The 27,673-nt window shown below is 45.0% G+C and overlaps 1 protein-coding gene across 3 annotated transcripts; it reads right to left on the bottom strand.

Annotated features, from left to right (window-relative positions):
* Positions 1-4,146: 4,146 nt before the first annotated feature.
* On the bottom strand, positions 4,147-25,442 carry LOC115112222 (pre-mRNA-splicing factor ATP-dependent RNA helicase PRP16-like). 3 transcript variants are annotated; one of them, XM_029639135.2, is made up of 25 exons: positions 25,174-25,442; positions 24,313-24,657; positions 23,964-24,169; positions 23,686-23,850; positions 23,406-23,574; positions 23,153-23,271; positions 22,975-23,048; positions 22,715-22,870; positions 22,406-22,567; positions 17,518-17,625; positions 17,307-17,431; positions 17,038-17,175; positions 16,506-16,692; positions 15,798-15,983; positions 15,412-15,552; positions 14,454-14,681; positions 13,296-13,403; positions 13,076-13,188; positions 10,650-10,858; positions 9,793-9,947; positions 9,522-9,677; positions 9,084-9,344; positions 8,823-8,918; positions 8,593-8,714; positions 4,147-6,209 (listed from the first exon to the last, which is right to left on the bottom strand). In XM_029639135.2, exons 2-25 carry the CDS (start codon positions 24,639-24,641, stop codon positions 6,128-6,130), a joined length of 3,795 nt encoding a protein of 1,264 aa, XP_029494995.1. In that variant the 5' UTR covers positions 24,642-24,657; positions 25,174-25,442; the 3' UTR covers positions 4,147-6,127. The 3 variants fall into 3 exon arrangements, with proteins under 3 accessions (XP_029494995.1, XP_029494997.1, XP_029494996.1); XM_029639137.2 differs by having other exon boundaries at positions 23,964-24,166; XM_029639136.2 differs by having other exon boundaries at positions 25,353-25,428.
* Positions 25,443-27,673: the final 2,231 nt, after the last annotated feature.

Raw genomic sequence — 27,673 nt, 5'->3', positions numbered from 1 at the left:
GTCTGTGCCCAAACAATTCAAGCTTCTATTTATTTTTTTATCCACCTTTCCAGAAACAAGTCCCTCACTGTTGACGCTTGTTACAGACCCCATTCAGCCCCCAGATGTGAATTGATTGCCCCCCATTTATCTTCAAAGTTCGTACTGTTAGGTGACCTAAACTGGGACATGCTTAACACCCCAGATGTCCTACAATCTAAGCTAGATGTCCTCAATCTCACACAAATTATCAAGGAACCTACTAGGTACAACCCTAAATCCATAACCACGGGCACCCTCTTAGATATCATCCTGACCAACTTGCCCTCTTAATACACCTCTACTGTCTTCAACCAGGATCTCAGCGACCACTGCCTAATTGCCTGCGTGCGTAATGGGTCCGCGGTCAAACAACCACCCCTCATCACTGTCAAACGTTCCCTAAAACACTTCAGAGAGCAGGCCTTTCTAATCGACCTAGCCCGGGTATCCTGGAAGGATATTGACCTCATCCCGTCAGTAGAGGATGCCTGGTTGCACTTTAAAAGTGCTTTCCTCACCATCTTAAATAAGCATGCCCCATTCAAAAAATGTAGAACTAAGAACAGATATATCCCTTGGTTCACCCCAGACTTGACTGCCCTTGACCAGCACAAAAACATTCTGTGGCGTTCTGCGTTAACATCGAATGGCCCCCGCGACTTTTCAGGGAAGTCAGGAACCAATATACTCGGTCAGTTAGGAAAGCTAAGGCTAGCTTTTTCAAACAGAACTGTGCATCCTGTAGCACTAATTCCTAATGTTTTGGGACACTGTGAAGTCCATGGAGATTAAGAGCACCTCCTCCCAGCTGCCCACAGCACTGAGGCCAGGAAACACTGTCACCACCGATAAATCTACGATAATCAATCATTTCAATAAGCATTTTTCTACGGCTGGCCATGCTTTCCACCTGACTACCCCTACCCCGTCCAACATCTCAGCACCCCCTGCAGCAACTCTTGCAGCTGGTGATTCTCTGATCCAACTCAGACGACACCATGCTGTATACATCTGGCCCTTCTTTGGACACTGCTACCAAACCTCCAAACGAGCTTCAATGCCATACAACACTCCTTCCGTGGCCTCCAACTGCTTTTAAATGCAAGTAAAACTAAGTGCATGCTCTTCGACCAATAGCAGCCCGCACCCTCCCGCCCGACTAGCATCACTACTCTGTACGGTTCTGACTTAGAATATGTGGACATCTACAAATACCTAGGTGTCTGGTTAGACTGTAAACTCTCCTTCCAGACTCACATTAAGCATCTCCAATCCAAAATGAAATCTAGAATCGGCTTCCTATTTCGCAACAAAGCCTCCTTCACTCATGCTGCCAAACATACCCTCGTAAAACTGACTATCCTACCGATCCTTGACTTCGGCGATGTCATTTACAAAATAGCCTCAGCAAACTGGATGTAGTCGATCACAGTGCCATCCGTTTTGTCACCAAAACCCCATATACTAACCACCACTGTGACCTGTATGCTCTCATTGGCTGGCCCGCACTACATATTCATCGCCAAACCCACTGGCTCCAGGTCATCTATAAGTCTTTGCTAGGTAAAGCCCCGCCTTATCTCAGCTCACTGGTCACCATAGCAACAACCACTGTAGCATGTGCTCCAGCAGGTATATTTCACTAGTCATCCCCAAAGCCAACACTTCCTTTGGTCGCCTTTCTTCCAGTTCTCTACTGCCAATGACTAGAACGAATTGCAAAAATCACTGAAGCTGGAGTCTCCCTCTCTAATTTTAAGCATCAGCTGTCAAAGCAGCTTACCGATCACTGTACCTGTACACAGCACACCCAACTACCTCATCCCCATACTGTTACTTATCCGCTTGCTGTTTTTCACACCAGTATCTCTACGTGCACATCATCATCTGCACATCTTTCACTCCAGTGTTAATGCTAAATTGTAATTATTTGGCCTCTATAGCCTATTTATTGACTTACTCCCCTACTCTTCTACATTTGCACACGATGTACATATATTTTTCTATTGTGTTATTGACTGTACGTTTGTTTATGTGTAATTGTATCTAGACTTGATTTTTTTCTACTGTGTCATTGACTTGTTTATTGTGTTATTGGCTTGTTTATTGTTTACTCCATGTGTAACTCTGTGTTGTTGTCTGTGTCACACTGCTTTTCTTTATCTTGGCCAGGTCGCAGTTGTAAATGAGAACTTGTTCTCAACTGGCCTACCTGGTTAAATAAAGGTGAAATGAAAAATAATAATAACTAACCCCTAACCCTAGCTTCAAGTCCCAATCACAGTTCAACTCTTACCCTAGCCTAACCACAACCCTATTTATCTTCAAGTCCACATCATGGTTCAACACTAACATCAACCACATCCCTAGCTTTAAGTCCAAACCATGGTTAAATCCTAACCCTAGCTGCCTGCAACTCTAATTTTGGCTTAACCATAACCTTGGTTTATCATACTTTTATCCTACTTTTCTTTTTGGACCCGTAAGGTGCTGAAGCTCAGCATGGCAAGCTCTCTAACAAGGTGCAGGAGTCTGGCTCTGGGTAGTCCAGCTCAATTTAACCACTGCATATCTGAAGGGAAAGGGGATAGCTAGTCAGTTGCACAACTGAATGCATTTAATCCAACCCCTCTGAATCAGAGAGGTGCGGTGGGCTGCCTTAAATCGACGTCCACAGAGCAGTTGTTGTCTGGGGGTTAATTACTTTGCTCAAGGGCAGAACAGCAGATTTTTCCACCATGCCAGCTTGGGGATTCTAACCAGCGACCTTACGGTTACTGGCCCAACACTGTTAACCGACAGGCTACCTACCCGTGTTTGTGTGAGGGGGATGCACCGATTTATTTTGTTTTATCTGACAGGTTTACTCATCTAAGCTCAAGTTGTGTTCACTCTCTCCTATATCAATAGAACGTCACCGCAATTTGATATTGTCAGAGCTAGGTGTTGAGCCATTTCTACTCTACTACACAGTGACATCAGTCATCATGACCTTTGCACTCCACCCCTATGGTCAAACATATGAGAAAAAAAAAGTACAAAATACCACAAATCCATGCTAGCTGGCTGGGAGAAACAGAGAGTAAAAAAGACACTGCTTTGTTTGGCCAAGGAGGGTCATCCATCATAATTAGAATTAGAAAGTGTCACCTCACCTTTCTGCCAGATCAGCGGCTGATTAAATATTCTCTGGCTGCGGCCAATAATTGAATTGTGTGTGTATGTGCGAGCATGTGTGTAAAACCCAAGGGCTGCTGGGAAAAGCAAAATTAATTACGGACAGGTCTGGCGCCGCTAATGAGCGGGCCATGATTAGCTGCATATTTATTCACATTGGGTTGTTGGGCAAGGTTCACCATTCTCTGGCAGAAAAGCTGTTGGAACTGTAGTCACTAGTCAGACATTAGCAGGTTATATACATGAAAATCTATCCACCTGTCAATCATTAGCAGGTGATTACATACAGGTAAAAGATTGGACTAAACTACATAAACATGGACTATGGGCTGGATAAAATCCGTGTTGAAATGTAAGGGTTATTTCCAATTGAGCCGACATGGCTTATGCGGTGTTTACCGTGAATGCAGTCTCCGCGAACAGGGCCTTTAAAATGTCATTTGAGCTATAAAAGGCAGATCTTCCGTGATACGGATTGAATCCAGCCCTTCAAGCATTGATCATTAGCTGAGACATGAGGTTTAGGAGATGGATTCAACCCGTAATCGCTGAAGAGTCCGCGGTATAGCATTGAAATGTAGGGCTGGATTCAATCCGTAGCATTGAAGATTCGCGTTGTAGCGCAGTAGAAATGGTAAAATCATTTTTGATTTAGACATGCAGTCTGCGGATACATTGCCTTTAAATTTCCAATCACGCCATAATGCTGATCTTCGGCAGTACAGATTGATTACAGCCCTTAAAGGCAATGCTCCCACGTTCACGGAGACTGCATTCACAGTAAACGCTGCATGTCGGCTCAATCAGAAATGACCTTTACATTTCAATTGCGCTTTACTACAGCACTTCCGCAATGCAAATTCAATCGAGCCCTTAGGCTCTGACTGAGATAGTGTTTACTTTGTTTTACCTGTGGTGAGGGAATCAAGGACACATAAACCAACAGAGTAAAAAATAAGACCATTTATTTTCAGTTCCCAAACTGTAGTCAAGTTAAAAATTATATTCGCAAACCATGGGCTGGTGTTACCAGAGCCTAATTTCACATCACAAAACAGAATCACTGACCACCACAAGACAAGATACTGGTCTGTACAAAACTATACAAAGTCAATCTAGTACACAGAATGAATGACTTCAGAATCAAGTCCACCGCTTGGAACTTGCTGAAACACCTTGCTAAACCTGACTACTCAAGTGCATGACATATCAGTCTGGTGAAGAGACATGATGTAAGACAGGGTTTCCGAAACTCAGTCCTGGGGCCCCCCAGGTGCACGTTTTGGTTTTTGCCCTAGGACTACACAGCTGAATCAAATAACCAACTAATCATTAAGCTTTGATTATTTGAATCAGCTGTGTAGTGCAAGGACCAAAACATGCCCCTGGGACTGAGTTTGGGAAACCCTGATCTAAGAGACGTGCCACAGTTACACACACACATATCAACTCCAACCATGGGCCCTGCAAAATACATTTCTGTGATCATTCACCCACTTGACTTGGAGGGGAATCTCAAGATAAAATTGGTGGCCATTTTCAACACAAGGACCATGAGAGGCTGAGGCCATCATGAGTTTCATCCAGGTTCTGACATTCATGTGTAAACGGAGAGAAGCTGAGGAATATTACAGTGCTGTGGAGGGCTAATGGGGTTAGGAAAAGCTCAATTGCTAAAGCTTGTCCTCCAAACAGTTTGCATGAAGGGTTTGTTAAGGTAGCTCCAGATATAAGGTCTGAGCCACTCATGCCACAAGCACAGTTTGGATAATGCTTCAGTCAGTGAAGGGGCACTTCACCATGGCACAGGCCATTTGCTACACACGACATACAAAAGGATACAGAGGTCAGCCAGTTGTACAAGGTGAAAATGATCTCTTGAAGGAGATTTGAGAGGGACATGATGAAATTATTCATGGACACAGGACAGTACTACTTCTGCCTCCTCTCTCTACTCACACTGAATGTCATACAGCCCAATGAACACACTACGGGGATCAGACTAGTTTGGACCAGCCGCCCACTTATGACTGACAGCACAATGCAGCACTACTTAAACACTAGTAATGGGGGGGGGTCTATACAGTTACATATCGGGATATTATTTGACGATATTTCATTGTTTTGACAATATCGCAATAATATTTTTGCGCTAGTTGCCTGTACCACAACGCCAGTATTTTCCTTCCATTTCTTGTTCTCCATCTTTTGTATTCAGAACTTTTATTTCCATGACTGATCAAAACTCGTTTCTCATGGATCTCTCGCTTGTCCCTCTGCAGCAGATACATGGTGAGCAATATGTTCGGAACATCGACTCACAATAAAATCACAGTATCGAATCGCAATACATATCGTATCTGCACCAAAGTATCATGCTAATATGGTTAGGTCCCTGGCAATTCCCAGCCTTATTGAACATAGTTTATATTGATCGGGAGAGACTACCATCAAGAAAACAGCCCCTTGTAGGGTACAGTAGGAGATGGAACAACTAAAGGTTTCCTGCTTGGACACTGTAGCCTGTGAAGGATTATGATAAAGGCTTTGACAGATTTTCAAAGTATATCAAATACCCTTTAAAGACGATACCTTTTCAATGATGTTTCATCATTGTTTTTTTTTTGTTGTTTTTTTACTATCACAGAAATAGAAAATACTGCATTCTAACAGCCGTATACTGTATCTCTCTGCACATAAAAATGGAGGGACGCTATGTGGATTTGCTGACAGAAAAGGTCTATTACGGGAGCCTCATGTCTTATACAAGTTCTACCTCTGCTGGCCTCTGTCTGAACTGCAGCTAGTACCGAACAATAGGAGGGACAGTTATCCAAGCCCTCTCAGCAAAGCTCATCCAGTGATGGTATGGTACACATACAGGTGATATTTAGTGGTGAGTTCAAGTGTTTAAGTCTTAACAGAAGATCTAGAGCCCAAAACGAGCTGGGGTGCGCTTTGGGGTCATGGGTGCCTCTTCCTTCCTTCCCGGGGTGCAGATTTTCACAGCCCTATCGAGACAAAAGAATAGACAATTGGCAATAACAGAAGGCACATTTTTTTTTTTACTTGCCATGTCAGACATAATGGGACAGGCTAGCAGGGGGGCAGGCTAGCAGGTGGGGGACAGGCTAACAGGGGGGACAGGCTAATGGGAGAGAGACAGGCAAACAGGGGGGGGACAGGCTAACAGGGGGGGATAAGCGGACGCTGCTGACAGCAAAATCTATCATCTTTAATTACAGCAGCGTGACACTCTGACACTACCCAGCATTCCCTCCTCAGTCCTCACACACACCAGCAGTTACAGCCATCAGGTCATAACCCAGTCCTTCCCTTCATCCCTCAGTTCTGTCCACCCCACCTCACCCCCAGCTAAAGTCACAACAATGTCCTCAGGCCTTCAAAATGTATTTATTTATTAAATTAAACTTTAATTTAACAGGGTGATTTCTAGAGGCTAAGAAAGTCTTTCACCTTTATTTTCCAATGTCTTTCACACACACACACACACACACACACGTCCTGAGAGGCCTGCTGGTAGGAGGATATGGAGAAGTGAGGAGGACAGCCTGGCTGAGATTAAAGCCAAATCCTAACTAATGTGCCTCCCTTTACATAATCCTCAGTAAAAGCAGAGTTTGGAAGCAGGATGGATAATTCTAGGTCTAGTAGACAGATATATTGTTGTCAAGTGCTTTAAGAGCTCTCTGTCTGAGGGCCACTCTTCTTTCCACACACAGGTGTTTGGTGAACACAGCAGAGGGAAGACTGCACCCTCATTCCTACCACCACTTTCACATACAAGGACAGAACAATTCTCATAGCCCTGCATTTACATTGAATAAAAGCTCCCATAAAATCACTGACTTAAAGCTTTGAGCCCACTTATCTGAGTACGGGTGGGGGGTTGCTGAATGACAGACAGGAACCAGATCAAAATGTGTCGTAGAAGTGTTTCATGGGGGCACGGTGAAGGGATGCTTGTGTTCACAGGCAGAGACGGACAAAAGCAGCTGACAGCCCACGAGAGCCGGCCATGTTTATTATCACAATTCTGAGGCGCTCGCTCTCTAATCTATTCCTTAATCCTCTGCGTTTTAATGTGATCATTTTGGAGACTGACAGACACACACTCTTATTGTTAATTAATCAGCAGATTTATTGCTATATCAAAGTGTTATTTTTTACCCTCCCAAACACATCTCTTTTGTGAGCCTTATGGAACAGGTGCAAACTAAAAAGGTGTCCCTTCTAATTTGAAAATAAACGCTGTCTTCTTTCTCCCCTCTGCTGTGGTACCATTTAAATTGCAGCAGTAATGGGGGTCAGCCAGGAGTCAATATTATTTCTTTTTGTCTCATCTGGAAGGACTGGAGGTGAGAAAAGCTCATCATGGAAAATGAGAGAGGTAGAAAAGACAGAGGATAAGAGAGGAGAGGCAGAGAATTAGAGAGAGAGATGGTAGAGAAGACAAAGAGGATAAGAGAGAAGGAGAGAGAGATGGTAGAGAAGACAAAGAGGATAAGAGAGAAGGAGAGGCAGAGATAATTCGAGAGAGAGATGGTAGAAAAGACAAAGATGATAAGAGAGAAGGAGAGGCAGAGATAATTAGAGAGAGATGGGTAGAGAAGCAGCAAAATTAACCAGTTTCTACGACTCGGAAGGGGCCCATTCTGGAAAACGAACATTTCCCATTGACCCCCATTGTAAAAAAGCAAACTTTTTGTTGATTTTTCTGTTATACAGAAATAACAAAACATACAGAAAAGCTGCAATGTTGTTCGATGTACATTTAACCAGGTCAAAAATCCCGACCTACGGTTCACAATGTTCCCACGTAGAGAAATAGAGCCTGCGAGAAGAGCCCTGTGGCTTCAGGGTATTCGGTGTGGGAGAGTGGGAAATGTAGGGACGCGGTGTCCAAGTAGGCTACACGTAGCAATGTGTGTAAAAAACATTTAATCACAGGTAAGACATTTAACTTGTTAAGTACAGTCTGCTTGTTAATTCCACTCACTACTTGTAGCTGTATAGTGTGTTGTTGGTCTTGGCTAGCTTAATGTTCTGGTTGTTAGCTAGCTAGCACTCACATGGCTCAAGTTAGCGGCGTCATGAAAAGGGGCATGAGGGAAGCCTTTCAATATTACATTTTTCTAAGTAGCGGGAACGCTCGGCAATGTGGAAAAGTAGTCTTTAGACATGTACTTTTCTTAAATGTAGCTTTGTAAGAAACTTGCGTTTGAAAAAGGTAAAGATGTTGCTGTGAGCCAATTGGGTAACCAAGGTAACCACAGGCAGGTGAGGCCGCGGCGGTCTATTTAATAGCGACTGGGACTAGTGTCAGAGTGAAACCTCTCCATGAAGAATAGATGAAGATAGATGAATGTATACCTGACGCTGCCCACGTTACTCTTCCTGTCCTGATCCTCTCTCCTGCTCCTCAGTTGATGCTCCGCCAGAGACATCTCCTCCTCCATGTTAGTGATCTCCTCCTTGGCCCGCCGCCGGTTCTCCTGCACAGAGAGAGAGGAACAGAGGGGTGAGAGGAGAGAAAAGGACAGAGGGAGGAGGAACTAACCATGAGACGTAGGGAGGGAGGAAGTAAGGGCCGAAGAGCTTACCATCCTGCTCTTCCCTGCCTGTTTGACGCTGTAGAACATGGGCCCCAGCTCAGCCAGCCACTCCCCATCCACCGCAGTCACACACTGCATGTACTCCTACAGGAGGGACATCAAACAACACAGGTTACAACACATTAGAACACAGTAACAGAGCTAAAAGGCTGATATATATGACAGCTCTTTCTGGTGAGTCAAGGTGTAGAACATCATCTCTGAACAGTCCAGATCATAGCGTAGCTGTGTGGAGGCTGGGTCTGTTACCTTGGTGGTCATGACCAGCTCGTGGTAGGTGATGTAGTCTGGGGTGTAGCCCATACCAAACAGAGAGCTGGTGGGGTGGAGGTGGCAGGGCATGCCTGTCCTCACGTTCACATACTCCCCTATGCCTTTCAGCTTGGCTGCCTGGTGGAAGTAGGCAGCACAGATACACTTCCTGATGATGTCCCAGTCTGAGCCACAGGACACCAGGTTCATCCTCTGCTGCACCATGATGTCTTTGAGCTGCGAGCGCACCTCGCGCACCTGAAACACCCACCACACACAGAGACACGTTAGCTACCGGAGAACCAACACAAGAGGACATTCAATACACATTGCTCAGTGTGTGACTATTGTGATGCAAAGTGGTAATCAAGTGCATTTCGATCCTAAACCAGGGAGACTGGTCAGAGAGGGTAAAGGACAAGGGCGTGGTCTGACCTTTCGCATGGCCTTGGTGTGGATGAAGTGTTCGTTGCACCAGATGCTGGAATAGTTGTTGTTCTTCCACTGCAGGTAGACGTTCAGGTAGGTCAGGTGGTCACTCTCTGGGACAGAGAACTTCTCCCTCACCTGGTCACTCTCCTCCTCACGACCCTGGAAAGGTCGGGACACAGAGGAAATACAGGGGTCATTTTTCTTAACAGTAAGATAAACAAACATTAGCAACACATTAAGACATTCATTGGTTGGCGATCTCAATGACATCTACCTTAGGCCTGTAGAAGATGGCCGGTACAGACAGCATGGAGACGATGATGAGGATGTCAGCACTGCAGCCCATGTCACATGATACGATCAGCATCTTGGACAGAGCCGGGTCCAGAGGGAACTCCACCATCAGCCTCCCAGTGGGCGTCAGGGAACCTGAGGGGGACACAAATATTAACACTTCCTGTCTACAGACAGAGGAGAGGGGAAACACAATACAGGTGACACCTTCCTGTCTATAGCCCTGAGAGAGAGAGATAAAGTGCTGACATAGGAGGATGGTTACAAAATCATATTTAAATCTAACTTTGGCAGCTCTGATTTAAATGATTACATGACAGACTATAAAGGAGCTTAGAGGGAAAGTTCAGAGGCAGAACAGGCTGTATTGGCCAGGTAAACCTTAAATCAGAGATAATCTGCTGTTAACACACCACACAGGCAAACGTCAAAAGTCCTCCACAGACACCAAATCCCCTAATCCCCAGGGATCTGGCTCAGATGAGACAGAGATGAGACTCAGCCAGTCAAATCTAACAGAGGATAAAGCACTATGCAATTACTCCACTACCTACACCACAGTGCTACCTAGCTCTATACTTTACGGTGTGCAGTGCATGTACATACCATTACAGCAACCTATTGACTAGTTCCATCATCCAAGTCTCTCCTCGCACATGTAGTTATTGTTAATCTGTAGTTATTGTTAATCTGTTGGCTGTATTGCTGGTGGGGAACACATACTTATCCCAACATATTTTAACCTTGTTTTCTGAGATAAATGATTATATTTGATCAATTTGTACATTTAGTGGCCTAATCTTGAGTGATGTGGTCCAGGCCAGGCCAGAGACCCACCTGTGTTGTCCAGGGCCCCCAGGATCCACAGCTGGTACATGGAGTTCAGCATGTTGTCCTCAGGCGGGGGGTCCATGAAGTGGAAGAGCAGCAGGTCCTGGACCCCCAGGGATTTGAGCAGCAGCACCACGTTGGCCAGGTTGGTCCGCTGAATCTCTGGGATGGTGGTGGTCAACATCTCATTCTTGAAGGCGCTCTGGGTGTACAGCCTGGATGGACAGAGGAGGAGAGAAGGAGAGATGGAGTGAGAGCGACACCAACGGGGGAGGTTATTGAATAATCTAGCAGACACATTTTTTTGTAAATGCACAAATGCTCCATGGAGTAACAGGTCTGGAGATGCTGTCTTCACCACCTGGTTAAACCCGCTCTGCATGGCACTGATGACTTCACACAGGGCTCCAACCCTGTAACAACGGCACCGTGCTCCAACCCTGTAACAACGGCACCGTGCTCCAACCCTGTAACAACGGCACCGTGCTCCAACCCTGTAACAACGGCACCGTGCTCCAACCCTGTAACAACGGCACCGTGCTCCAACCCTGTAACAACGGCACCGTGCTCCAACCCTGTAACAACGGCACCGTGCTCCAACCCTGTAACAACGGCACCGTGCTCCAACCCTGTAACAACGGCACCGTGCTCCAACCCTGTAACAACGGCACCGTGCTCCAACCCTGTAACAACGGCACCGTGCTCCAACCCTGTAACAACGGCACCGTGCTCCAACCCTGTAACAACGGCACCGTGCTCCAACCCTGTAACAACGGCACCGTGCTCCAACCCTGTAACAACGGCACCGTGCTCCAACCCTGTAACAACGGCACCGTGCTCCAACCCTGTAACAACGGCACCGTGCTCCAACCCTGTAACAACGGCACCGTGCTCCAACCCTGTAACAACGGCACCGTGCTCCAACCCTGTAACAACGGCACCGTGCTCCAACCCTGTAACAACGGCACCGTGCTCCAACCCTGTAACAACGGCACCGTGCTCCAACCCTGTAACAACGGCACCGTGCTCCAACCCTGTAACAACGGCACCGTGCTCCAACCCTGTAACAATGGCACCGTGATTGAGAAGCCTCCGTTTCCATGAAAGCTGAACGCTCCCCAACTGACATTTAGAGAAGGGCAAAGAGACAGGCCTACTGCACATTATAAACATTTAACCAAGCTACTTATGAGGTATTTACTAACCAAACTATTTAGAGCAGCTCCCATTGCTGCTTCAGACTGATAGGTCTGGCCTAACAAAGCATCTCTCAACCATTTCAGATAGTGGCTAATCCCTCTGAAGTGTGTGTATTATGAGGGAATGATCTGTGGTTTTTTATGCCGGGTTGTGTGAATGTCCTCAGGGCTGGAGATGTACTGTGTGTGTGTGTGTTGGGTGCAGTCACAGCTAAGAGGTGCTTTGAGTAGCAGATTCGCCACACAAGTCGAGTCACCCAGCATGGCACACACACGTCACCTCCCGCCCCTCCAAACGCCTAGGCCCCACCCACTCTAAAGCTCAACTCCCAAATTGATTATTCACAGGGGGTAATCTTGGCAGAGGGGGCTTTTATAAAATTCCAAGCTCATTTACAAGGCAAAACAATCTTTTGTCTGGTGTGCGTGTCACCATCTCCCTCAACTTGGTGTAGTATGACAGATAGGTGAAAGGTCATGTGAAATCTGAGAGAGAACAGACTTTTGTGTCACATTCTCCCTGCTGTAAACAGAGTTAAACTGCATGAAATCCTGTGGAGATTAGGATTCTCCCTCCTTCTCTCCCTCCCAGCCTCTGATGGCTTTGAAAGCAGCCCGGCCGCCTTGCAGATCCGAGGCCTGGACAGCCCATCTGAGGGGAGCTCTGATGTGCATCAGTCAGAGGATGAAACACCGGTGGTGGCATTACACACAACAACAACACACACAATCGCGCTTCAGATAGACACCCGTTTCAGCACGGCTCACCATACAAATGGATGCTAATGTTGTTAGCTGGTGTTCTACCTTTTTGGTGGATAGGAGCGGTTGGAATGAGATAGCAGGCAGAGTGAGGAGAATTGTGTAATTCAGCCTGTTTATTCCTGTATCTAGGCCCAGATAGACATGAAAAGGGGAAGATATGGCTGATCTAATATTTTAGTTCCAGACTGCTTCAGTCAGATGTAGAGGAGTATTGAAGTATCTTTCTAGAAGCCAGGACAGTCTTGACATGTGAATACTCCCTTCCTGCTAGCCCTGACTGGAACTCTCAAACATCACACTAAGGTGACACCTTCAAATAACTGCCTTTCATTATGGCTCCATACTTCTCTACCACAACTGGAGGACAAGGGCAGCCCTCTGGAAACTGAGGAAGGTGGGAGGACTGCACATTTGGAGTGTGAGACTGCGTGAGTGTGAGTAAGTGTGTGTGTGTAGACAGTGACTTACCTGTAACACTGGCCTGGCCCTGTACGTCCTGCTCTGCCCGCACGCTGATTGGCGTTAGCCTGGCTGATGGGGTACACCTGCAGGGCATCCATACCAATGCGAGGGTTGAACACCTGTCAAAGAGAACACATCAGCAACAAACACAGAGAAATACTATTCTAACATGGTTTGTCTTATTGCATTTGATAGTCTGGGGAAGATAGTGAGGGTGACAGGGTACCTTGAGTTTGCAGTATCCAGCATCCACAACAAACATGATACCATCCACAGTCAGGGAGGTCTCGGCAATGTTGGTGGCAACGATGCACTTCCTCACACCATCTGGAGCCTGGCGGTTAGAGAACATAACAAAGACATTACCCACACGTCACTTTACCAGTAAGAAGGACGTGTTCCTTTTTGTGTAATATACAGTGCCTTCGGAAAGTATTCAAACCCCTTGACTTTTTCACGTTACAGCCTAATTCTAAAATGGAATAAATTGCTGTTTCCCCCTCATCAATCTACACACAATACCCCATAATGACAAAAATAAATAATGTTTTACATAAGTATTCAGACCCTTTACTCAGTAGTTTGTTGAAGCACCTTTGGCAGTGATTACAGCCTCTAGTCTTCTTGGGTATGAAGATACAAGCTTGGCACACCTGTATTTGGGGATTTTCTCCCATTCTTCTCTGCAGATCCTCTCAAACTGTCAAGTTGGATGGGGATGGTCGCTGTATAGCTATTTTCAGGTCTCTCCAGATATGTTAGAGATCGGTTTCAAGTCCAGGCTTTGTCTGGGCCACTCAAGGACATTTGTAAACTTGTCCCGAAGCCACTCCTGCATTGTCTTGGCTGTGTGCTTAGGATCGTTTTCCTGTTTGACGGTGAACCTTCACCCCAGTCTGAGGTCCTGAGCACTCTGGAGGAGGTTTTCATCAACGATCTCTCTGTACTTTGCTCCGATCATCTTTCCCTCGATCCTGACTAGTCTCCCAGTCCCTGCCGCTGAAAAACATCCCCACAGCATGATGCTGCCACCACCATGCTTCAACGTAGGGATGGTGCCAGGTTTCCTCCATTCCGGCCAAAGAGTTCAATCTTGGTTTCATCAGACCAAATCATTTTTAAAATGTTTTTTTTACTGGTTTTGCTTTGTCATTATGGGGTATTATGTGTAGATTGATGACAAAATGTTTTATTTAATCTTAGAATAAAGCTGTAACCTAACAAAATGTGGAAAAAGTCAAGGGATCTGAATACTTTCCGAATGCACTGTATATGCATTCCGACTACCTAACAGCAAGTATGCTTGTGTACAAAGGATACTGCAGTATGTTAAGAGTTCCAACTGTACATGTTAGTGTAACAGTAACTGGGTGTTATTGGTTACCTTCTGGAAGATCTTGGCCTGGAGGTCAGAGGGCAGCTGGGAGTAGATGGGCAGTACAGTCAGAGGAGGGGCGCTCTCCAGATCCTCCAGACGCTCCACAATCTGGTCTGACGTCACCTCGATGTCCTCCTGGCCGGGCATGAAGATGAGGATGTCTCCCCCCATACCACTAAGGTGGATCTGTAGGGCCTGCTTCACTGCTGCCTCCACATAGTCTTCCTGGGGAGTCTGCCCAAACACACAACACTGTTAGAATACACAGCAACCACACACTACCGTGGTACAAATAACAGTAGTCTTACTCCATGACTTAACCGGCCCCCGTGGCTGAGTCCATTGTGCGCATGATCATTTTCTCTATCCCCACCAAGCGCGACCATTACACGCAGGTTAAAATACCAAAACCAACTGTGAATCAATTCTATTCATTTCAGGAAAGGTGGAAACACATGAAACGTTCATGGACATTTAGCTAGATAGCTGTTGCTCGCAGTTTCTCCAGGGATGTTATTTTACCAGACATGCAAATGGTCCTCTTTTTAGCTGGTTCTTTGTCAATTTGACAAATGTGTGCGTTTCTCTACTATGACGATTAACCCACAGACAAAAGTGAAACCAAGTTAGTTATAACTAAGTTAGTTCTTAGTTATCTTTGATTCATCTCTCCTTGTTAGTCTTTAAAAGCACCCACATGGGTTTGTATCTTCGTGAAAACCAATAAGGAGATGGAAGAGGCGGGACTTGCATTGCATCGAGCATCTGAAATACAACCAAGTAGTGTGGATGAAATGATTGAAAAACATGCATGTGTACATTTATTTTGCAACCCTCGCGCACGAAATATGGCCGGTCTAGTCAGGTTGTAAGTCATTATGCAAATTAAATGGCTGTGTTGACTCCCTATAAAAACATATCTATAACAAGGAAGAGATGTTGAATGGAGAGTTGGACACAATACCTTGCTGAATAAGATGTCTACAGGGAATGTTCTTCCTGGAATGTGGAATATGGGAACGTTGCCGAAAAATGCAGCAAATTTGTCAGAGTCCATGGTGGCTGAGGTGACTATCAGCTTGAGGTCAGAACGCCTCGATACAACCTGGAAGAAAAGGACAGAGTTCTACTACTGCTTACAAAACAAACAAAGCCTCCGAATAAAACATATGCAAAAGATTCACAATTGAATAACATCCAGGGAGTTGTAAAAGTGTCTCCCTGGACTGGCAGTCCAAGCCGGCCCACTGCTCTTTCAGCACTCTCGATCCTACCTTCACCTCTATACCACTCTATCCACTAAACATACAAACGACTTGGAGAAAAAGAAAGAAAAGGGGTCTCCCTCACCTCTCGTAGCAGGCCGAACAGCACGTCTGTGTTGAGGGAGCGTTCGTGGGCCTCGTCCATGATGACAGCACTGTAGTGGTCCAGATCTGACTCTCTGAGAGACTCTCTCAGCAGGATACCATCTGTCATGTACTTTATCACAGTCTTCTCCGACGTACAGTCCTCAAAACGGATCGCATAACCCACCTGCAAAGCAACAAAAATTTAAATGAATGGTTTAGTAGTGAACTACATACATTTACATTCCACGTATGAATTACGGCGTTCAAAGGACAGTGCTACGGGTCAACCAAAGAAACGAGCTGGCGAGGAGAGTTCCATGACAAGTTGTAGAATGGAAGCGGTGCACAATCTCTGAATCACCACTAGATGGCAGTGTTGCACAACATATGAATACAAGCGTCAAATCCATAAGGAAAAAACCAAGACCGCACCATGACTCAACATCAATTAACAGATGACCTCTACACACAGTGAACATTGATATCTGGTGGGGGTGGTGTGGGGGGAACACTTATTCTGTTCTGGAGTAGTTCCGTTCCTCTATAAACAAGTTCATTGCAGTTCATAAACTCTTGCCAGGTCTGTTACACTGGGTTAACTGATAAGACTAGTTATCCACTGCTTTGACTGATCCATAGATCACTGTTTCTAAGATCTAGTTCATGTTTGTCTAGTGGCTCCTCCATAAGCCAGCTGAATGCTCACCTCCTCTCCCAGGTTGCTGCCCAGCTCCTCGCTGACTCTCTTGGCCACGCTCATGGCTGCCACTCTGCGGGGCTGGGTGCAGCCCACCATGCCGTAACTGGTGTAGCCGTCCTCGTGAAGGTACTGGGTCAGCTGGGTGGTCTTCCCACTGCCCGTCTCCCCCACCACGATCACAATGCTGTTGTCCCTGGACAGAATCACATCACAACCAATAACATTACAATCCTGATGGGACTTTCAACCTTACGAAACTGTGGAAACATGAATAACGGCTTACAAAAAGAGATCTGGAAGTGTATTTGTCAATGATTTACAAACGCTGTTTAACATTACCTAAGTCACCTTTGATGTGGTCATTCTCTAACCAAAGGTAAATCACATATGAACATTCTGACTTCACAGCCCCCAACTCCCCCCTTCATTGCCATATATGACTTTATCATACATCCTGAATGAAAGCCTGCATCTGGGGTAAGATCGGGGGTGATACGTGGTCCCAGGACAGCCAGGCCGGGTCCAGTAGAGTAGCTACCTGATGATGTTGAGCAGCTGCTGCCTCACAGCGAAGATGGGCAGATACTGCCTCTGCTCCAGCAGGGTCTTCTTCTTAGCAAACTCACTGCTGGCCTCACTCTTATCTTTCATGTGGTCTGCAAACTTCTGATCCGTTCTGGAGGGAGGAAGGAGAGGAGAGGGAGGGAATTAATGAGGTTGTTCTTGTTGCACATTCTTGTCACAACAGATGTTTAATAAACATTCAGAATGGGAAAAAAAAAAAGCCTTTAGTAAAAGGCTTGTTACCTGTAGTCCACCCTGCCATCCTCACCCACTGGCTTGCCCCCAGAGCTATCCCCGTCCTCTGTCTTCTTGATGCCCATAATATCACCCAGCTTGGTGCCTGCCAGCTCCCAGTGTTTCTGTTGAGCCTGGAGAAACAATCAAAATGACAGTCAGATATTCAGCCAGTAACCATACCATCAAGTACTGTATAGCTGTTTTAAACATCGCCTACCTTCTTGCGTTCCTTCTGCTCGCGGTGCTTGCGGACCAGCTGGCTGCCCTTGCGGGAGATGATGGCCATGTCAGAGGTGGCGTCTTTCACAGGGATGACAGGCTCAGGCTAGAGCACAGAGAACCATCAGCAACAGTACGCATTCAGTACACAGCAACTCTGATAGTAAGTCCACTAGTTATTACTCAGCCAGTTCCAAATACTTATTAGCAGACTGTCACAATCCCTCAACAGCTCTCCGCCAATGGCTCAGACCTTAAAAGTATATACACTCCACAAAATATTTGGAAAGTGAATAAAAAAATCATATTTGTCTCTATACTCCAGCATTTTGAATTTGAGATCAAATGTTTTATACGAGGCGACAAAACAGAATGTCACCTTATTTTCAAGTATTCCGACGCTTCCCTAAGAACCTCAAAATTGAGCTCAGGTGCATCCTGTTTCCATTGATCATCCTTGAGATGCTTCTACAACTTGGAGTCCACCTGTGGTAAATTAAATTGATTGGACATGATTTGGAAAGGCACACACCTGTCTACATTTACATACACTAAGTTGACTGTGCCTTTAAACATCTTGGAAAATTCCAGAAAAGGATTTCATGGCTTTAGAAGCTTCTGATAGGCTAATTGACATAATTTGAGTCAATTGGAGTTGTACCTGTGGATATATTTCAAGGCCTACCTTCAAACCCAGTGCCTCTTTGATTGACATCATGGGAAAATCAAAAGAAATCAGCCAATAGCTCAAAAATTGTAGATCTCCACAAGTCTGGTTCATCCTTGGGAGCAATTTCCAAACGCCTGAAGGTACCACGTTCATCTGTACAAACAATAGTACGCAAGTATAAACACCATGGGACCACGCAGCCATCATACCGCTCAGGAAGGAGACACGTTCTGTCTCCTAGAGATGAACGTACTTGTGCGAAAAGTGCAAATCAATCCCAGAACAACAGCAAAGGACCTTGAAGATGCTGGAGGAAACAGGTACAAAAGTATCTATATCCACAGTAAAACGAGTCCTATATCGACATAACCTGAAAGGCCACTCAGCAAGGAAGAAGCCACTGCTCCAAAACCACTATAAAAGCCAGACTACAGTTTGCAACTGCACATGGGGACAAAGATCATACTTTTTGGAGAAATGTCCTCTGGTCTGATGAAACAAAAATAGAACTGTTTGGCCATAATGAACATCGTTATGTTTGGAGGGGGGTGGCTTGCAAGCCGAAGAACACCATCCCAACCGTGAAGCACAGGGGTGGCAGCATCATGTTGTGGGGGTGCTTTGTTGCAGGAGGGACTGGTGCACTTCACAAAGTAGATGGCATCATGTGGAAGGAAAATTTGGTGGATATATTGAAGCAACATCTCAAAACATAAGTCAGGAAGTTAAAGCTTGGTTGCAAATGGGTCTTCCAAATGGACAATGACCCCAAGCATACTTCCAAAGTTGTGGCAAAATGGCTTAAGGACAACAAAGTCAAGGTATTGGAGTGGCCATAACAAAGCCCTGACCTCAAATCCCATAGAAAATTTGGGCAGAACTGAAAAAGTGTGTGCGAGCAAGGAGGCCTTACATACCTGACTCAGTTACACCAGCTCTGTCAGGAAGAATGGGCCAAAATTCACCCAACGTATTGTGGTAAGCTTGTGGAAGGCTACCCAAAACGTTTGACCCATGTTAAACAATTTAACGGCAATGCTACCAAATACTAATTCAGTGTATGTAAACTTCTGACCCACTGGGAATGTGATAAAATAAATCAAAGCTGAAATAAATAATTATCTCTACTATTATTCTGACGTTTCACATTATTAAAATAAAGTGGTGATAGTAACTGACCTAAGACAGGGAATTTTTACTAGGATTAAATGTCAGAAATTGTGAAGAACTGAGTTTAAATGTATTTGGCTAAGGTGTATGTAAACTTCCGACTTCCCACAGTTAACAGCACACATCAGAGCAAAAAGATTTGGAGAAGGGTCCACAAAATGTCTACAGCATTGAAGGTCCCCAAGAACACAGTGGCCTCCATTATTCTTAAATGGAAGAAGATTGGAACCACCAAGACTCTTCCAAGAGCTGGCTACCCGGCCAAACTGAACAATCGGGGGAGAAGGGCCTTCGTCAGGGAGGTGACTAAGAACCCAATGGTTACTCTGACAAAGCTCCAGGGTTCCTCTGTGGAGATGGGATAACCATCTAACCATCTCTGAAGCGCTCCACCAAATCAGGCCATTGTAGAGTGGCCAGACGGAAGCCACTCCTCAGTAAAAGGCACATGACAGGACTCGCAGACCATGAGAAACAAGATTCTTTGGTCTGATGAAACCAGATTGATCTCTTTGGCCTGACTGCCAAGCCTCACGTCTGCAGGAAACCTGGCACCATCCCTACGTTGAAGCATGGTGGTGGCAGCATCATGCTGTGGGGATGTTTTTCAGCGGCAGGGACTGGGAGAAGTCAGGATCGAGGGAAAGATGATCAGAGCAAAGTACAGAGAGATCTTTGATGAAAACCTGCTCCAGAGCGCTCAGGACCTGAGACTGGGGCTAAGGTTCACCTTCCAACAGGACAACGACCTGTTGGAAGGTGAGGACACAGCCAAGACACGTAAGCACACAGCCAAGGGACAACGCAGGAGTGGCTTCGGGACAAGTTTCCGAATGTCCTTGAGTGGCCCAGACAGATCCCGGAGTTGAACCCAATCGAACATCTCTGGGGAGACCTGAAAAAAGCTGTGCAGCGACGCTCCCCATCCAACCTGACAGAGCTTGAGAGGATCAGCAGAGAAGAATGGGAGAAACTCCCCAAATACATGTGCTTGTAGCGTCATACCCAAGAAGACTCGAGGATGTAATCGCTGCCAAAGGTGCTTCAACAAAGTAAAGAGTCTAAATAGTTATGTAAATGTGATTTCATTTGTTATTTGGAATAAATTTGCAAACATTTCTAAAAACCTGTTTTTGCTTTGTCATTATGGGGTATTGTGTGTAGATTGTGGGGGGGGACGGACGATTGAATCCATTTTAGAATAAGGCTGTAACATAACAAAATGTGGAAAAAGTCAAGGGGTCTGAATACTTTCTGAATGCACTGTATATTTGGCCTTGTGTTGTGCTGCTGAAAGGTGAATTTATCTCCCAGTGTCTGGTGGAAAGCAGACAACCAGGTTTCGCTCTAGGATTTTGTCTGCGCTTAACTCAATTCCTTTTCTTTTTATCCTAAAAAAAACATCCTATTCCTCACCATGACCCATAACATGATGCAGCCACCACCATGCTTGCAAATATGAAGAGCGGTACTCCGTGATGTGTTGTGTTGAATTTCCCCCAAATATTTCTTTGCCACATTTTTTGGCAGTTTTACTTTAGTGCCTTACTGCAAACAGGATGCATGTTTTGGAATATGTTTTATTGTGCACAGACTTCCTGCTTTTCACTCTGTAGTTACTCCACAATACTAACTTAATTGACAATGTTGTTGATCCATCCTCAGTATTCTCCCATCATAGCCATTGAACTCTGTAACTGTTTTAAAGTTACCATTGACCTCATCGTGAAATCTCTGAGTGGTTTCCTTCCTCACTGGCAACTGAGTTATGAAGGACGCCTGTACCTTGGTATTGCCTGGGTGTATTGACATGCCATCCAAAGTATAATTAATAGCTTTACCTTGTTCAAAGGGATATTCAATGTCTTCTTTTGAAGAAAAAAATACCAGTCTACCAATAGGTGCCCTACTTTACAAGTCATTGGAAAACCTCCCTGGTCTTTGTGGTTGAATCTGTGTTTGAATTTCACTGCTCGACTGAGGGACCTTACCGAAATAATTGTGTGTGTGAGGTACAGAGGTATTCATAAAAAGATCCTGTAGAACACTACTATTGCACACAGTGAGTGAGTCCATGCAACTTATTAAGCACATGTTTACTCCTGAACTTATTTAGGCTTGCCATAACAAAGGGGTTGAATACTTATGGACTCAAGACATTTCAGATTTCTATTTTTAATTCATTTGTAAACCTTTCTAAAAATATAATTCCACTTTTACATGAAGGTGTATAGGCCAGTGACCTAAAATCTCAGATTAATACATTTTTAATTCAAGGTGCAACAACAAAATGTGGAAAAGGGGTGTGAATACAAATTCACTAATAATGTATTAAATTCTGTGAAAGTTTAGTATTTGGTCCCATATTCCTAGCAAGCAATGACTACATTAAGCTTTTGAGCCTAGAAATGTGTTGGATGCATGTGCAGTTTGTTTTGGTTGTGTTTCAGATGATGTTGTGCCCAATAGAAATGAATGGTAAATTGTGTCATTTTGGACTCACTTTCATTGTAAATAAGAATAGAATATGTTTCTGAACACTTCTACTTTAATGTGGATGCTAGCATGATTACAGATAATCATGAATGAATTGTGAATAATGATGAGTGAGAAAGTTAGAGGCATAACTATCATACCCCCCAAAAATGCTACCCTCCCCTGTTATTGGTAAAGGAAACAAAACCCGAAGCACATTTAACTTCTTTAGGAAAACTGCCCTAATGTTGGAAACAAAACATCGTTATGCTGTCACCTAGAGTCAAAAAAAGAATCCAAGCTATAGTACAGAATATTTTACATACAGCAGGTTTTTAAAGGACAAAATAGAGTGGTCTGCTTTGCGTTTTCATTTTTGCCATGGAAAAGAATATTGCGACACTGGTATGGTCAGAGCCCAAGTGTCGCCTCACAAAACATTTGATCTCAAATCCAAAATGCTGGAGTATAGAGACAAATTAAAAGTTTTAGCTTCCCTGTCCAAATAAACAGGTAGCGGCGGAGTGTTGGTAATTTAATTGGCCCATAATGTGCTGTAATGATTTATTACCTGCTTGGTGAAGACTATCCTCCCGTCCAGGAAGGGAGGGACCAGGTTGTGAACCAGCAGGTGGACCTTGGCAGCGTTGTCCTCCTCAAAGTCATCATCCACCTCCAGCCTCTGGACCACTCCACTGGTCAGCATACGATTAGTCTCCCAGCGCTCATTATCCTGGCAGGAGGAACACAACACGCATCGTTAAACACAGTCAACACACACACACAAAATTAAAATCCATGGGTGGTATTAACGATAACTAAACGGGCTACATACACCCAGGGCTGGAGGTGGTTATAGAGTAGCAACACAGTGCCATACCTCATTGATCTGTCGTCTCTGGGCAGAGATGCGTTTCTGTGTCTGCTTCTGCAGGATCTGCTCTCTTTTCTTCACATAATCCTCAGAGGTGGAGGTCAGTGGGTTGTGGAACTCATCATAGCCTTCGTCCATCATGTACCAGTCTCTGTCCGCTTGCTGCAACACCACAGGGCAATAGTCAATACATAGAAATGTGCATTTATGAAAGTTGGGAAAGCTATTCATTTGTGTTACTGCCAAGACTCCACATGTCCACACACCTTCTGGTCCTCTTCCCACTGCTGCTTCTCATCATCATTATCAAAGGCGATGCCATCCTCTCCTTCATTCTTACCTGGGGCACAGAGACACAATCCACAAACATCAGCAAGCCTTATCAGAACATTAATAAGAGCTCAAACGTGACTGGGGGAAGACAGAGGGGAAGGAGGGGCTTACCTTTCCCACGGGACAGACGAGGAGTGGAGCCCAAGTGCTTCCTGTCATTGGCCCATTCGTTGTACTTGTATGATGGGGTGGGAAGGGGCGTGTCATCAGGATACCGGCCTCTGACTGACCTGGGAACAGAAACAACAAAAGTTCATTTAAAAGCTGAAAATAACATTTCTAATAGCCACCGAAAAGGAGTCCTTTAATAATACTATTAAACCCAGTTAAATGAATATACAAGTGTTGAGCTGCAGTTGCTTACTTGTCCTTCCTCTCACTCTCCCGTCCAGAGCGGGGGCTGCGCTCCGACCGTTCAGACTTGTCAGAATCCTTGTGTGAAGGGGCAGGAGAGGGAGATTCCCAGTGGGAACGGCGTGAGCTGGCATAGCCGCTGTCATCCTCATCCCAGCTGGTGCGCGAGGGAGTGCCATCTGATTCAAAGGGTATGAGGAATGGAGGGAGAGAGAGTAGTTTGTGTATTGTAAGCGTGACCTAAGGACCTTAAAGAACTGCCTGTCCGGGGGTGTGGCAGGGTTACTGACCTTTGGGGCGTGTCTGGGGCGTTGAAGGCTCCTCTCTCTTGCTCCCCCGGCTGATGCGTTCGGAGGACCAGCCTTCTCTCTGTGAGCGCTCACTCCTCTCACTGCGGTCTCCACGCTCCGACCGGCAGCTGCCGCCGCCGCGACTGTGACTGCGCTCCCGCTCATCTGCCATCAAAACAGTTAGTAATTACTTCAGTCAGAAATACACAATAGATAGAAAATATCGCTATTGCCAGAATATTAACAATGTGCATGCAGATGTATACATTTTTGCTCACCTCTTTCACCCCTTCGATCTCTGTCCGTATCTCTGATCCTCTCTCTGTCCTTCTCCCTCTCTCTGTTCTTGTCCTCTTTGGAGGAGGCGTACATTCCATGCTCACGCCGGTCTTTCTCCCTCTGCTGGTGTTTGCGACGGAACTCTTCACTGACCCCTCCAGGGTTAGAGGGTGTCTCTGAGCCAGTCACACGGTACTTCCTGCTACTTTATGAAACATAGAATAAAGTGTCAATAAGACAACACTGCATGCATCAGTTTAGATCTCTTGATAGGGAGAGTTTGTATTCTATGCCAGTACGAAAAGAGGCTACAGTAACTCAAACCAAATCACAAATCACATAACATACCTCTCTTTTTTACCACCTTGATCCTCCTCGTCTTTGTCTTCTTCATCAGACCCAGAATCACTTTTCCCTTCCTCCCAATCCTTGTAGGAGGATACCTTGGATTTCTTGTTATTCCTGTCATCACTGTCAGCCTCAGCCTGCTCCTTGCCCTCACGCTCTTTTCTCTTTTGAGCTGCCAGCAGATCCAGGCCCAGGAGAGAGGTGCGTGGAGTGGGTGCACGAAAGACATGAGGCTCTACTGCTGCACTCTTCTTCTTCACAATCAGCCCGCCAACCTGCGCAGTGGGGTCACTGCCCTCCAGTCGATGCAGTGACGCGTCATCATCCATGGTCTCAAACAACTGTCTGGATTGGATACCACATTTTTGGGGAGATTAGCCAACTACTAATTACGTAACGTTAAGGATGTGTCAGATAATTTAGACCGAAACACTTAACCAAAAGCACTTTGCATACGGACATTTGACCGATTTGAGATTAATACATTAAACTAATCGATCAAAAGTATAAAATCGCTTGAATAATTCACGGAATGTATTTTATATTGCTACAGTAGCTAGCTACGTAGCTATTTAGTCAGTACTGTAGCTACACTAGCTACTTATATTATATTTGTTACTACTACATCTAACGCCAATGAACGACCGATTATAATTTAGTGACAGACGTGACTTCAAATAAAACACGTTAAAGTAGATAACGTTACCTAGCTAGATAACTGGATATCGCTCAGCCAATGATTTAAATAGCGAGCTAGCTATTACGTTACAAAAAAGGAAATTAAACTAATAGGTACGACTATACACCCGATATTACAGTACAATTGTAAAATCCCATTTAATAAAACACGGGCTTGCTTACCTTTAACAATAGGTGGTGAGTCTATCAAGACGCTTACACTAGCTAGTATTTTTTTTAGCGAGCTAGCTAAACCTGCCACATGTATTTATTGTAAATCAAAAAACGATCTTCAATAACATTAACAACCCGAGTTATTGGGAAAATAACATTCATGTAAGTACGAAAACTGTGCCACCCACTTGAAATGATTCAAACCATTAGCTATTATCTTTTGTAAATTGTGCGTTTTTTGTTTACAAAGACAGAAGCCGCCATTGCTATCCCACAATTCCACGGGATATTCATAAAAAAAACTTTATTAAAATTATGTTCCATAACACTGGACAATCGAGTTTCTTCTTTGTGTGGCTTTTTCCGGCAGACTATTTGCATATTGCTGCGTTTCGCAGGTTGGAGTGTGAATTGCACATTTTGGTCACCAAAAAAAAGGGAAAAGGAGATTAGGATCTCCATCTAACCCTGCACCTATACACTTGAATCGTACTACACTGGCTTTGACGCTTGTCGGATGTGGCAAGGCTTGCAAACTATTACAGACTATAAAGGGAAGCACAGCCGCGAGCTGCCCAGTGACGCGAGCCTACCATACGCTTCGAGGTAAGTAACACTGAAACATGCATGAGAGCATCAGCTGATCCGGACGGCTGTGTGATCACTCTCTCCGTAGTCGATGTGAGTAAGACCTTTAAACAGGTCAACATTCACAAGGCCGCAGGGCCAGGCGTATTACCAGGACGTGTACTCCGAGCATGAGCTGACCAAATGGCAAGTGTCTTCACTGACATTTTCAACCTGTCCCTGACTGAGTCTGTAATACCAACATGTTTCAAGCAGACCACCATAGTCCCTGTGCCCAAGAACACTAAGGCTTTATTTGATGTATTTAACCTTTATTTAACTATGCAAGTCAGTTAAGAACAAATTCTTATTTACAATGACGGTTGACCAAAAGGCAAACATGCCTCCTGCGGGGACAGACAAAACACACATCACGACAAGAGACACAACACTACAAAAAGACAGACCTAAGACAACAACATATCAAGGCAGCAACACGTGACAATACAACAGGGTAGCAGCGCAAAACATGGTACAAACATTATTGGGCACAGACAACAACACAAAGGGCAAGAAAGTAGAGACAACAATACATCACGCAAAGCAGCCACAACTGTCAGAATGAATGAAGAGATTGAGATAAAAGGTCATCTATAAATCTATGATAGGTAAAGCTCCGCCTTATCTCAGTTCACTGGTCACGATAACAACACCCACCCGTAGCACGCGTTCCAGCAGGTATATCTCACTGATCATCCCCAAAGCCAACACCTCATTTGGCCGCATTTCCTTCCAGTTCTCTGCTGCCAGTGACTGGAACGAATTGCAAAAATCGCTGACGTTGGAGACTTTTATTTCCGTCACCAACTTTAAACATCAACTATCAGCAGCTAACCGATCGCTGCAGCTGTACATAGTCCATCTGTAAATAGCCCACCCAATCTACCTACCTCATCCCCATACTGTTTATATTTTATTTACTTTTCTGCTCTTTTTCACACCAGTATCTCTACTTGCACATCATCATTTGCTCAATTATCACTCCAGTGTTAATCTGCTAAATTGTAATTATTCGCTCCTATGGCCTATTTATTGCCTACCTCCTCATGCCTTTTGCACACACTGTATATAGACTTTCTTTTTTCTAATGTGTCATTGACTTGTTTATTGTGTTATTGGCTTGTTTATTGTTTACTCCATGTGTAACTCTGTGTTGTTGTCTGTGTCACACTGCTTTGCTTTATCTTGGCCAGGTCGCAGTTGTAAATGAGAACGTGTTCTCAACTAGCCTACCTGGTTAAATAAAGGTGAAATAAAAAAATTTACTGTCCAGTTTGAGTGTTTGTTGCAGTTCGTTTCAGTTGCAGCTGCAGTGAACTGAAAAGAGGAGCGACCCAGGGTTGTGTGTGCTTTGGGGACCTTTACAAGAATGTGACTGGCAGAATGGGTGTTGTATGTGGAGGATGAGGGCTGTAGTAGATATCTCAGATAGGGCGGAGTGAAGCCTGAGAGGGTTTTATAAATAAGCACCAACCAGTGGGTCTTGCGACGGGTATACAGAGATGACCAGTTTACAGAGGAGTATAGAGTGCAGTGATGTGTCCCATAAGGAGCATTGGTGGCAAATCTGATGGCCGAATGGTAAAGAACATCTAGCCGCTTGAGGGCACCCGTGCCTTCCGATCTATAAATTATGTCTCCGTAATCTAGCATGGGTAGGATGGTCATCTGAATCAGGGTTAGTTTGGCAGCTGTGGTGAAAGAGGAGCGATTGCAATAGAGGAAACCAAGCCTAAATGTAGCTTTAGCCTGCAGCTTTGATATGTCTTGAGAGAAGGACAGTGTACCGTCTAGCCATACCCCCAAGTACTTGTATGAGGTGACTACCCCAATCTCTAAACCCTCAGAGGTAGTAATCACACCTGTGGGGAGAGGGGCATTC

This window comes from Oncorhynchus nerka, linkage group LG27 (genome assembly GCF_034236695.1).
Source record: "Oncorhynchus nerka isolate Pitt River linkage group LG27, Oner_Uvic_2.0, whole genome shotgun sequence".
Lineage (NCBI taxonomy): Eukaryota > Metazoa > Chordata > Actinopteri > Salmoniformes > Salmonidae > Oncorhynchus > Oncorhynchus nerka.
The sequence above is the reverse complement of the archived record's forward strand: the minus strand, read 5'-3'. Positions and strand labels throughout refer to the sequence as shown.

Coding starts and splice junctions, on each gene's coding strand:
- LOC115112222 (XM_029639135.2), bottom strand. CDS start 24,641: ATGGATGATGACGCGTCACTGCATCGACTGGAGGGCAGTGACCCCACT. Junction 15,553..15,797: donor TGTTCGGCCTGCTACGAGAG/GTGAGGGAGACC, acceptor CTTTTCTTCCAG/GTTGTATCGAGGCGTTCTGA. Junction 14,682..15,411: donor TAGACATCTTATTCAGCAAG/GTATTGTGTCCA, acceptor GTGTTTGGGCAG/ACTCCCCAGGAAGACTATGT.